The following is a 13,031-nucleotide window of genomic DNA, read 5'->3' as shown; positions in this document are numbered from 1 at the left end:
CATCAGGGTTTACTTCCTTTTTATTGCATGATGGTACATTTTACTGGAAGTCAACTTTCTAGTCTTTAAGAAGGGTAGGGATTACAGAGTTAGAAACTCCCCATGACTCTGAACTTAGGTCTCAGCAGCCATGCCTTCAAGGCCTGCAACCATAAAAGTAGATTACTTCTATCTCACTGGACTAGACCATTACAGTGGTTTTAAAGCCTTAAACTGGAGGTCCACCCACCCCTGCAAAAATTAAAAGCCAGGAGCTACACATACTGCAGCTGATGACCTTTAATAATAGGACACTTACCTGTCCTGAAGTCCAGCGATGTTGGCACGGCAGCTGATGTTACCAACAGCTGTCGGGTGCTGCCGCCACTATTGCTGGTAAGGGAACCCAGCAGTGAAGCATTACGGCTTCACGCTGGGTCCCCACGGTGCATGCACGAAGCACCACTGCGCTCTCCTACTGGCCCGGAGGCAGGGGGGAGGAGGAGGGAGAGGAGCTGCCGACGTAATTTGCCGTGGCCCCTGCCTCAAATAGAGCAGTGGAACGGGGGTGGGGGGTGGGAGTAGGGACAAATGAGCGGATCCACTTTTGGATGGAACTCTGCTTTAAGGTTTTTTACCTTAATGCATTCTCTGCAATAGGGTTAAAAATGATATATATATCTATATATAGATATAGATATAGATATAGATATAGATATAGATATAGATATAGATATAGATATAGATATAGATATAGATATAGATATAGATATAGATATAGATATAGATATATACCCTTCTGTGTCTAGGACCCCCCCAGCCCCCCCTTAAACTTACCTGAGCCTGATCTGGATCCAGCGCTGTGCACAAGAGCAGCGGCTCACTCTGCTCCCTCCCTCCTCACAGGGCAGATTGATGGCATTAGCCATTGGCTTCCACCTGTGCACATCCTTGGGTAGCATGCACTTCTGCAGCTTTTCTTCTGCCTGGGCATTTTGTATTTCAATGACTACCTCCCTCTCAATAGGCTTTGGTGTTAGTCATTTCTCCTTCAGCCTGAGCTCTGTTGAATGGACTACCCAACGATGATCGATAGAATATCTTAAGCTGGCCAAACATTATATAATTTTCTTGTACAATATTCCTTTCGATTTACCAAAACCATATGCGATGATATGATTTATGATATGTTATGATCTGATCTAAGGAAACGTTTGGGGTTATAACACACATATACTCACCTCTATTCTGCAGCATCAGTGTGATGATGCAGCTGTCCTAAGTTGGCTCTAAGGCTGAGAACTGAGCAATGGCATGACCATTGATCACTCAGTTCTTGGCCTGCTTAGAGTGAAGAGTTGTGACTATAAGTCACTGCTCACTGCTCTGCCTCTCTAATGCTCACTGGAGCACTGCGCTGGAGAGGGGGTGTGCACAGCTGGCTTCAACTCCCAGCCGTGTGTGTCGACAGCCAGAGCCAGCTGTCAATAAGGCAGCTGGGTGGATCCTAACATTATGGTCAGGATCCTTCCAGAGTCTGAAGTGGTTCTGTGACTTCTGGGTCACAGAACAACAAAAGTGCGTACACTCGTGACCCGCAAAAGAAATGTATGGTCAATAGTTTTTTGGCCATACTTCTAAGGATACAAAAGTTCAGCACTGTTGACCCTAAAGTAGTCAATTGTTTAATGAAAAGTGTTTGAAATATTTGTTTATGGTTTTATTTATTAATTTTTTTCCTTTATTTGATTTTACGCTGATGAGTGTTTTTAGGACTTGAAATTATATAGATCCCCTTAAGTTGGGTATAAACAAAAGTTGGCTGGTTCAACAATCGGAACCTGCCAACTTTTAATATGCATGTACCACTGTCTGTTCAAAAGAAGCCGGTCTAATGGTTTGCTTCTGTTGAGCGTTCATGCTGGAAAACCTGCATTTGGTCAGCACTTGCAGCCAATGGCTGCAAGCACTGTTCGGTGTATTCTAACAAGGGAGTCCCGATGTCAGAATACAAAAGACACAACTGGAGAGATCACTGCATCACAATCACGGGTTGAATGAAAAATCAACAATCAACATTTGAAAAAAAAAAAAAAAACACTCAGGATGCGGGTAAAGTAACTCATACAACCCAGTACAATAGGAACACAATGGTAACATACTCTATATGAATTTGTAGGGATTTGCTCTCTCCTTGTTTGATCAGTCCAAAATGAGTCAGTCTGGAAACCTCTAAGCCTCCTTTATTCCTCATCAAAGCAGCAACGTTCTGGCCGTCCACATTGTCTTCATCAGATGTTGACATACTGTATAAGCATAGAAAAGAACTGCAGACATTACAGAGTGTAGAAAAGATTTTCTTTCCTCTATAGCAAACACTCATTTTTCTGATGGTAATACAAATTAACCACTTGCTTACTGGGCACTTAAACCCCCCTCCTGTCCAGACCAATTTTCAGCTTTCAGCGCTGTCGCACTTTGAATGACAATTGCGCGATCATACAACACCGTACCCAAATGAAATTTTTATCATTTTTTTCCCACAAATAGAGCTTTCTTTTGATGGTATTTGATCACCTCTACGGTTTTTATTTTTTGTTAAAAAAATTTAAAAAGACAGAATTAAAAAAAAAAAATTATATATTTTTTTTATATTTTGTTATCAATTTTTGCAAACAGTTAATTTTTCTCCTTCGTTGATGTACGCTGATGAGGCGACACTGATGGGCACCGATAGGTGGCAGTGATGGGCACTGATGGGTGGCGGTTATGGGCACTGATGGGTGGCGGTTATGGGCACTGATGGGTGGCAGTGTTGGGCACTGATGGGTGGCAGCACTGCTAGGTGGCACTAATAGGTGGCACTTGTGGGCACTAATAGGTGGCACCTGTGGGCACTGATAGGTGGCACCTGTGGGCACTGATAGGTGGCACCTGTGGGCTTTAATAGGTGGCACTTGTGGGCACTGGCAGATGGCACTTGGAGGCACAGATGAGGCATCTGTGCCTCCTTCCTCTTCGGGACCGATGTCCCTTTGACATGAGCCGGTGATCGGCTTTTTTTTCCTCCTCACGCTGTCAGCGTGAGGAGAAAACGAAACCGATCACCAAGCTTTTGTTTACATCATGTGACCAGCTGTCATTGGCTGACAGCTGATCACATGGTAAGGGGCCGGGACCGGCCCCTTACTCGGATCTGTGATCATCCGAGTCTCCGTGACTCGGTGATCACAGCGCGCAGACCGCGCGCCCTGCAGGGTGCGCGCGGTGCGCTTGCATAGGGGAGGACGTCATATGACGTCCTCCCGGAGATTGAGGTCCGCGCTGTAGCCGTCATTCGGCTATGGCCCGGACCTCAAGTGGTTAAATGCTAGTTCTAGAATGCATGTTAAATTTAAAACAGAACTGCAGGTACAAACATGGCAAAAATGAACAACCCATTTAGGCCCCTTTCACACTTTCACTGTGCAACTTGTCCTGAAACTTGGGACTGCAAAGTCGCATGACAAGTCGTACCCCATGATTTCCAATAAGTACCATTCATATCTGTGTGACTTCAAGGTAGTCCCTGCCGATGCTTCGGGTATAGTGCCGGCTCCTGTCACAGGCAGAGTGATAACAAATGCATTCTGCCTGGGACAGCACCTGCCAGAGATGCCCACCAGCCATACTAACCCTGGGGGACAGCCAGCAGTACCTGCCAGCCATACCCGTCCTGGGGGGAAAGCCAGAGGTGCCTGCCATCCATGCCCGCCCTGGGGGACAGCCAATGGCAGCCGCCAGCCATACCAGCCTGGGGGAAAGCACTATTCTATACCTACCTTCTTTTAGCATGGCGTTTTTTTTTTTACCAGCCATACCCGCCCTGGAGGACAGCAGTCGCCAGCCATACCCGACCCAGGGGACAGCAGCAGCCGCCAGCCATACCTGCCCTGAGGGACAGCAGCAGCCAGCGATATCTGCAAGAATCCTGGGGAAAAAAGTGAAGATTGATGTTGGTTTTTAATTAAAAACACAACAGCAATGGGCATATCTGTTCTCTACAATGGTACACAAGCTACACTGGGCTGCCTTCAAACTGACCCGCAGGTGCAGTGCACCTGCGGGTTACCTGCACTGCGTCCTAGACTTCTGTTATTACCTGTGGGTTTCATGCTCTTTTAGAAATTGCACACCTGCAAGATCTAATAGAATTCTATGGCAAAAGTGCAGCTAACCCACAGGAAAGCCACAGGTGCACTGCGCTGCACCCACGATGATTTAATACGATCAGTCCGATCAGGTCCGCCTGTCTGTTTTTCAGGTGGACCCAATCAGACCCTCCTTTCACCTCTATAGAGCGGCAGATGTAAACAGATTTGTGTCCATTTACACCCACCTACCTCCAATCCGATCCACTAAAAATTACCGTCTGGGCGGATAGGATTGGAGGGCCCAGAGAGGAGAGCAGGCTGTGTCAGGGTCTGCTCTGCATACGCAGAGTAGACACAGACCTGTCATCTGTCCGTTATGCTCATTGTGGCTCGCAACTGGTTACCAAGTCGCTCAAGTGGCCCTTGCTCTTCAAAAGGTTTGGCACCCCTGGGTAAAACACCTCTTAGCAGCCAGAGTCCAGTCTAGAAAGTTTTTTGGGGGTGTTGCATAAGTGGGAAGCCATGCCCTGACCCTGAATCCCATGTTATAATAAAAGCAAACATAACCTACTGAGTCATGGTTAGTGTAATGTTATAGAAAAACTATTCACAATGTAGCAGGATTTTAGTCCCTTTTAGCACAATGAAGTGTACACAGTATAGTGGCAAGATTTTCTCTGACATTGCTGGTCAGAAAGTACAAAAACCAGTGCTAAAACTGGTGTCAGTGAGCGTATAAATAAACCATAGTTGCCAACATTCAAAGAGAAATAAAAGTGACATCTTTAAGAAATTGGGAAAATAAATGTGCTACGCAGGCTGCCTTGAGTGGAGAAATGTGGTGTGCGAAAAAAAAAAAAGTAGGTGTAGTCATTCACGTTGGTGTTGCTTCATGGTGTATGGCTTGAAGTGTGCCACCTTTCCCTCTTTGCTCTGCTATGGTTTAAGGTCTGGGGGGACATCAAAGAGATTGTGCGATTAAAATAAGCCATATTACTGGTGTAAGTGGCAATAATAACCCACCCCTAGCATTGGTGTCAGTGCCAGCAATGATCACTGCCAGCAATAACCCAAGTGTCAGGCCCAGTAGTGGCAATGCCCAGCAAGTGACAGGGATAGCAATAACAACCCCAAGTATCACAGCAAGGAATAATGCCCATAAAAGTGTTAGGGCCAGTAATGATAACACCTAGAAAAAAACCCTAGCAAGTGTCAGGGTAAGCAATAACCACCAGCAATAAACCTCTTTCAATACAGTATTTTCCCTAACATACTAAAAGTATTAAGATTCTTACCTGTAAGTAACCTGAATTGGGTCTCTCTGGTCAGCGTTGGACTAAAGTACTTGAGACCAAGACCCAACAGAGCAAGATAACATGTTTAACACCTGAACACATGCTCCTGTACTGCTGCTCTGACTTCCCCAACAGTGAAGAAGCACCAATGAGGTGGTTGGGCCAGGGAGGGAACAATATTTTGAGAGCAGGTGAGTGGTCTTGCTTACATTGCCCACATATTCTTGCAACTTGCATGAATATGCATTAAGGGCTTGCTTACACGATAGCGTACCTTACCGTAACGCACACATAAAAGTACTTTACTGTGCATTGTAACCTTACACACATAGCTTGCTTCAGTGCACTACAACATACAGATGTTCCGTTCCCTGTGGTGCACTGTAAAAAAACAAAATATATATAGGACGTATTTTTAAAGGGCATTGTAGTATGTTAGCAACCCATTAAAAAACAATGGGCTGCCTAAACCAATGTCTCAATGTCCTCAATACAAGATGTATGTAAAAAATTAGGTCTGTACTGTGATTCCCTTGCCACCATTAGCATGGGCTGGACCGGAATAACTGGTGCAGAGGCAGACTAGACCACATCATCAGGAGTAGAGGCATCAGAACTTGAGGACAAATTAGCCTGGATGTGGGTTTACCCTGACGTAATGACCTAAGGATTTTTTCTGCTGAGTGGGCATTGTCAGGATCATCATAGAGTAAACCCAGGGCCTTCAAAAATGCTTAGACTGACCCTTGGGCTGGGTCGTCTGCGGCGAGACTAAAAGCCCAAGACTGGTGGTCCCCTGCAACCATGCGGGTCTGTGTAGAATCCATCTTCACAGAAAAACTCTTGTTAAAGGCTTCTGATAATGTTCCGTTTACTCCTAATGCAGGTGAATAAACAGACAAGGAGGAGAATGCCACATCCAAAACCAGGATGCTGGAACCAGCAGCTATGATGGAGCAGGAGCTCACATGCTCCTAACAGTTGGTTAATGGATTGTATTTCACTTGCAGAGTTGTTGTGAGAGCCTGTATCAAGGTCAATCCAAATTATGTCTTGCAGTACATGCTAGGTGTTGCTAGCAACAGAGGAAAAGGAGTACTGCCGCCAGATATTGCGGGATCGAACTAGTGGACAGTTACTGGAATACATTTGTGTAGCTCATTCCTTTGTTGACCAGGACAGTTTCGCATTTAGTGAAATTCAGGCACGGATACAGATTTGTTCTGAGTTGGTTTTGTCTGATAAAATGCTAGTGGTGATGATTTTTGTTCTCCTGTTAGTGCGTTTCTGGTTTTCTTTCTGGTGTAGTTGTTGGGAGGATGACAAACCCCATTTCAATTAACATTAACCTTTATATTTATATACTACAGTACATACAGTGGGGACGGAAAGTATTCAGACCCACTTAAATTTTTCACTCTTTGTTATATTGCAGCCATTTGCTAAAATCATTTAAGTTCATTCTGTCAACTTTTGCTCCAGTTGCTGTCACTCCACACCTGAAACCCTCAGGACCCCAAATTGCCCTCTCTGCAGTAAATTTTTTCCACTTTTTGAAGAAGTAGAATTCATCCCTTTGACAGAATCACTTATTGCCAAGTGGGGTCCTCGAACACTCTTCAATGTTGTTTCGCTCCCGATTCTGCCTCTGTGATCTGGCACCCCGAATCTGCCCCAGAAAACCAACTCTGACTTTCTACCAGAAGCCATGTTACCCGTTTCTGCTTCAGTAGTTTTGAACCCCATTCTACTCTACAGAATTTTCAACGTCTTTGCCCTAAAAGTCACGTATTTTGTCTCAGCTTCTTATGCAATTCACCTTGAATCTGCTCCAGAAGTTCACCTGTTACACTCCGTTTTAGAAACTTTGTCTCTGCTTTAGTGGTTTTGCACCCCAATTCTGCACCAAAAGACTGTTAGATTCTATTCCAGATGTCTGCACCGCATCTAAGCTTCTGAGGTCCTGTGGCCTTGACTGTCTGCTGCACAGTGTGACTCCGCTGATTCTCCTCTTGCTGCCCAGTCTGAATCCACTTATTTTCTGCCTGCTGCACAGCCCGATTCTAATGACTCTCCCACTGCTGCTTAGCCTGAATATGCTGATTTTCTATCTGCTGCCTAGCTTGACTGCCAATTCTATACCTGTTGCTCCACCTGACTGCCTACTGTCCAGTTCAACTCCAAAGTTAATGTTGCGTTTCTGCCAGCTGATTGGTCAGGCACTACTAAATGTCGATTCTTGTCATATGCCTGGCATTGGTTGCCTGTCTGGGCCAAGGTTCTTCCAGTGTCCATCTTGCCCGAGTTCATTTGCAGCCTGCTGTGTCAGTGCTTGCTGGTCTATACGTCCACTCTGAAACCAACAGTTCTATGTACAATTCAAGCTCTTGTAGGAGAGATCTTCTGGGAAATGGAACAACAGAGCTTTTCTGAAACCCTATATGGATTCAGATCTTTGCAGTGCATTGGTTAAACAACCCGAGTCCTCTAAAATACATGCTAACTGGCTGTCAACATGCAGAGCAAGTCCTAGAGACCAAGCAACCTATTCTTTATATGTTTAAGCACCCTGGTGTCAGGATTCTGGTGTTGTTGAAAGACCCCACTGCTTAATTTTCTCTGATTAGTGCTGGTACCCCAGTACTGGGATACCTTCTACCTTTCTGGGCCTTGGGAAATCTATTTCTGAATGTCTCAGCAAATCCAAGTGACCCAGCCTGTTGCTAAACCCCAGTGGTAGGGGACTTTCCCTGTCACCAGACCCCAGCAGCAGAAAACCTAGCCTGTCACCAAACCCTGGTAGTGGGGCACTTTGCTTATTACTCTATAACAGTGGTTCTCAACCTCTCTAGTGCCGTGACCCCTTGATAAAATTTCCCAAGTTGTGGGGACCCCTAACAGTAAAATTATTTTCGTAGCGTGGGTTGTCAGCACCCAAGGCAAGACAACGAATTTGCGACCCTAACCCACGGACATTTAGCGCTTCCTGAGTCCTTTCCACTTGTACAGTATTAAAACCCCTTATGGTACATTTTAGGATGTACCACTCTGTGTTCTCCTTTCTTTCCTTTTTATCTCTCTCTATCCTAATTTCTTGTTTTTTCCCCCCATTCCTCTCTCTAGCTGTCTTTTTCTTATTCTTTCTCTCCCTTTTTCTTTGTTCCTCCCCCTCTTTTCTCTCCTTTTCATGTATTCTCTATTTTTATTCCTTCTCTTACACCTTGGGGGGTGATGGAAATTGGGATGAGTGGCAGTGCTGGCGGGGAGTTCTGATCAGCCAACTTGGGTGCTCTTGATCAAGGTCATCTGCTGATCTGAGAACTGTAGTGGGGACTTTTAATGGCAACTCTAATCACAGGTAGTGTGACTCACTGTGTCTCCAGCTCTGTGGTGTCTTGCAGCAGTGACACCTATGCAGAAATCAGGAGATAGGGTCTCCTCCAGCCCCTCCCACTTCACATTCCTCACCAGTCAGCTGACCTCCTGTCTCTGCTCCCCAAGCCATGCCATGAACTGAATGAGTGGCTGGTAAAAAGGCTGAGTGGGCGGCCAGACGGCCGCGGGCTCCAGGAACAGCCCAGCTGGGCTTCCACAGGCTCCATGGCCAGGCTGCTGGGTGGCTTTGAAATGGCTGGGAGAGTGGTGCAGGCTTCAGGAACAGCCCAGGATTTGGTGACCCCTGGCAAATTGTCATTTGCCTCCCGAGGGGGTCCCGACCCCCAGGTTGAGAACCACTGCTCTATAAGAATATGGGAAATCTGTCTGCGTACCAGGTTCTTCTGGGCCAGTTTGGGGCAATGAGAATCATAGGTTTCCACTCTTGCTTTATTTTGCGGAGCACTCAATGCAGAATTTGCAAAGGGGGAAAGGCATAAATTAGCCTGAACGGAGCCCAGGGAATTATCAGAGCATCCAAAGCCAGTTCTAGAGGATCCTTGTCCTGGCCACAAACAAAGGTAATCTGGTGCCGAATCTTGAGTCTTGGATGTCCATGTCTGTAGTCCCACATCTCTGACCTATCAGGCTGAAAATCTGTCAGAGCTGGCTCAGCCCTTCCTTCTCTGAGCTGGCCGCTCAGCTGTCGGCTAATTGCCAGCTCTCATCTCTCTCCACAGTTAACCAGCTGTTGTGGATCTGCTCGTCAGTCCTGCCTACTTAAAGATCTCCAGCTCACTTCATTCCTGCCTTCGCCTTGGTAACATATCACAAGAAACCGTATTCCTATTTAAAGACTGACTTTGCTGACATCCCTTCCGTCAACTTATCCCGATTGCTGTTCCTCTACTAGTATCCCCGACTTCTGGCTTGGCTGATTACCCGATCTGGTTACCGAATTCTGGCTTGGCTGACTAACCGATCCGGTTACTGGACTCTGGCTATGCTTTGACTAAGCTTACTCTATTTACCTTTTTATTTATTTTTTTTATTAATAAACAAGTGTGATTTTACTGTACTTCTGTCTTGGCCTGGTTCATGGTTTCTGACAGTAGGCGAAGGCCATGAATTCAGAAGATACAGTCAATCCACTTGTTGGTAATATTTTTTCCAGATTAGATGAGCAAGATCACCGCATGGATGAGTTTGCCATGGCGTTACAAATGCTCTTGAGTCGCACGGCTCACCTGGAATCCCCCACTGTGGCAGCTCCGGTACAACCTGAGTTGCAGGCTGTCCTGCTGCTGCACCAGTCTCTGTGCAGGCACCCGCCTTGAGTATTACCTCTATAAGAGGTAGGTCTGGTTCCGCCCCGCTTCCACAGCGATTTGGGGGCGATCTAGTTCAATGCAGAGGGTTTCTCAACCAATTGAGATATACACCTTGAGATGCTGCCCCAGGCGTTTCCCACGTACAGAAGCAAAGTAGGGTTTGTAATATCCTTGCTTTCTGAGAGAGCCTTGGCCTGGGCTAACCCTCTATGGGAGACACAAAAACCTGTTGTCTTGAGTTACCCTGAGTTTGTGGCCTCCTTTAAAAGGGTATTTGACGTTCCCGCACGCTCCACTTCTGCTGCTAAGTGCCTCATGTCCATCAGAGTACGAGAACTGTTGCCGACTACGCCATTGAGTTCTGTACTCCAGCAGCAGAGGTTGCTTGGAACAATGAGGCCCTCGTGGCTGCTTTTTCTTATGGTCTCTTGGATTCCATTAAGGATGAGATAGCAGCCCGAGATATACCCACTGAGCTGGAGAGCTTGATCTCGTTTGTCATCCTCATTGACTCCAGACTCAGAGAAAGGCTTTCTTTTAAGGAGCGCTTGCGGGAAGCCTCCTGTAAATTTGCCTCCGAGCTTTGCAGTCCCACTCCGTGCCTCCCTCAACTCCCATGCCTCCTGGTACCGAGTCGGTCAATGAAGATGAACCCATGCACTTGGGCTTCATGCGTCTCTCTGCGGATGAGAGAGCCTTTAGGAGGAGGGAGAGATTGTGCCTTTATTGTGGCCAGGCAGGTCACTTTTTGAAGTCTTGTCCTACCTGTCCTGGCAACACCCGAACCTTGAGTTCCTGTCATGGACAGACCTTAGGTGGTGTGTCGTCCCCAGTTATCCAGAAGGATAAGCCCCTGGTTTCAGTCACCCTTTCTTGGACTAAGTCGTCTATCCAGATACAGGCTCTAATCGACTCTGGGGCTGCAGGCCTGTTCATTGATGCTGCCTTTGTATCAGAGCACTCTCAATTCCACTGCAGCTGCGTGACACTCCACTTGCCAATGAGGCTCTTGACGGGAGACACAGCCTGCCCATGTGACGGTTCCGTTGTCCATGGCCGTAGGGACTCTTCACCATGAGATAATCAAATTCCGAATGATTTCCTCTCCTAAGTTTCCACTGGTTATTGGTTATCCTTGGTTACAATGCTTGGTTACGCTTCCGGAAGGTAGCCGAGGTCCTGTGTACCTCTTCACTCTCCTCCCTGCCAGAGAAGTACCGCAATTTTAGCGATGTCTTTGACAAAGGTCAAGCCGGTAGTTTGCCTCCACACCGGCCGTATGATTGCGCAATTGACCTTCAACCTGGTGCCACTCCCCCTCGTGGCCGGGTTTACCCTTGATCAGTCTAGGAGGATAAAGCCATGGAGGAGTATGTTGCAGACGCACTTTCTCGGGGTTTCATCCACAAATCCTCGTCTCCTGCTGATGCTGGTTTCTTCTTTTTGAAGAAGAGGAGCGGTGAACTGAGACCTTGTATTGATTATAGGGGTCTCAATCGTTTCACGATTAAGAATGCCTACCTGATCCGAGTCCGATTAGAGTTATTTGACCGCCTCAAGGAAGCAACGGTTTTCACTAAGCTTGATCTGAGAGGGGCTTACAATCTTGTGAGGATTAAGGAGGGCGACGAGTGGAAAACCGTGTTTAATACCACAACAGGCCATTATGAGTATGAGTATCTCGTAATGCCTTTTGGCCTTTGTAACGCCCCGGCAGTTTTCCAGGAATTTATTAACGATGTGCTCCGAAATTTGTTGCAGTTATGTGTGGTGGTTTATCCCAATGATATCCTCATATTTTCCAAGTCCCTGGAGAGCCACCACACAGATGTCTGTTGTGTGCTTCAGAAATTAAGAGAGAGTAATCTCTATTGTAAACTGGAGAAGTGCGAGTTCCATCAGGAACAGGTTAAATTCCTGGGCTATGTCATTTCCACTGCTGGTTTTTCGATGGACCCAGAGAAACTTTCGGCAGTCCTACAGTGGCCTCGACCCGTGGGGATACGTCCTCTGCAGCGTTTTCTGGGTTTTGCCAACTAGTATCGAAAGTTTACTCCTAACTTCTCGTCTCTGGTCAAGCCCCTGACCAATATGACCAGAAAGATTGGTAACCCACAGAGTTGGTCTCCGGAGTCCATTAAGGCCTTTGAAAGTCTCAAGGCTGCCTTTGTTTCTCTCCTGTGTTGGCACATCCTGATCCTACGTTACCTTTTATCCTTGAGGTTGATGCTTCTGAGACTGGTGTTGGCGCCCTTCTGTCTCAACGTCCTACCTCTGGGAGTGCTATGCATCCTTGTGGCTACTTTTCTAAGAAACTGTCACCTGCCGAGTGCAATTACGAGATTGGTGACAGAGAGCTGTTGACAAACATTTTAGCCCTGAAAGAATGGAGACATCTCCCGGAAGGTACCACTGTGCCAGTTCTCATTCTTACTGACCATAAGAATCTCACATTCTTGTCTGAGGCTAAACGTCTCTCTCCCAGAAGGGCGCGATGGGCTCTTTTCTTGTCAAGTTTCAATTATATGGTCTCATTCTTACACGGTACTAAGAATGTAAGGGCTGATGCCTTGTCACGACAATTTTCCTCCACTTCCAAGTTGGAGTCTGTTTTCCGGTTCCTATGATTCCTCCTGATTGTATTCTGGCTACGGTTCACACCAGTCTTACTTCTCCTTTGGGTGACAAAATTCTTGCTGCTCAGGTCGATGCTCCTCCTGAGAAACCTTGTGACTGCTGCTTTGTCCCAGAGAGTCTCCGTACTGCTCCAGATTTAACATTCTCCCAAGGCAGCTGGCCACCCTGGTAAGAATCAACTCGTTTGGGCCATTTCAAAACAATTCTGGTGGCCTAGTCTACGTGCTGATGTAACTGCCTTGGTAGCTGCCTGTTCCGTGTGTGCTCAGAGTAAGACTCCA

General features: G+C 46.6%; 1 protein-coding gene across 1 annotated transcript in view; it reads right to left on the bottom strand.

The window, feature by feature from the left end:
* Positions 1-13,031, bottom strand: part of MOV10L1 (Mov10 like RNA helicase 1) — a 286,876-nt gene that overhangs the window by 165,951 nt on the left and 107,894 nt on the right. The window contains exon 6 of the mRNA XM_073619737.1: positions 2,142-2,285. Within this exon, the coding sequence (XP_073475838.1) occupies positions 2,142-2,285 (144 nt within the window). The remainder of the gene's footprint in view (positions 1-2,141; positions 2,286-13,031) is intronic.

This window comes from Aquarana catesbeiana, linkage group LG03 (assembly GCF_042186555.1).
Source record: "Aquarana catesbeiana isolate 2022-GZ linkage group LG03, ASM4218655v1, whole genome shotgun sequence".
NCBI classification, from domain to species: domain Eukaryota; kingdom Metazoa; phylum Chordata; class Amphibia; order Anura; family Ranidae; genus Aquarana; species Aquarana catesbeiana.
Note: the sequence above shows the minus strand (reverse complement) of the source record. Positions and strands in the feature narration are given on the sequence as shown.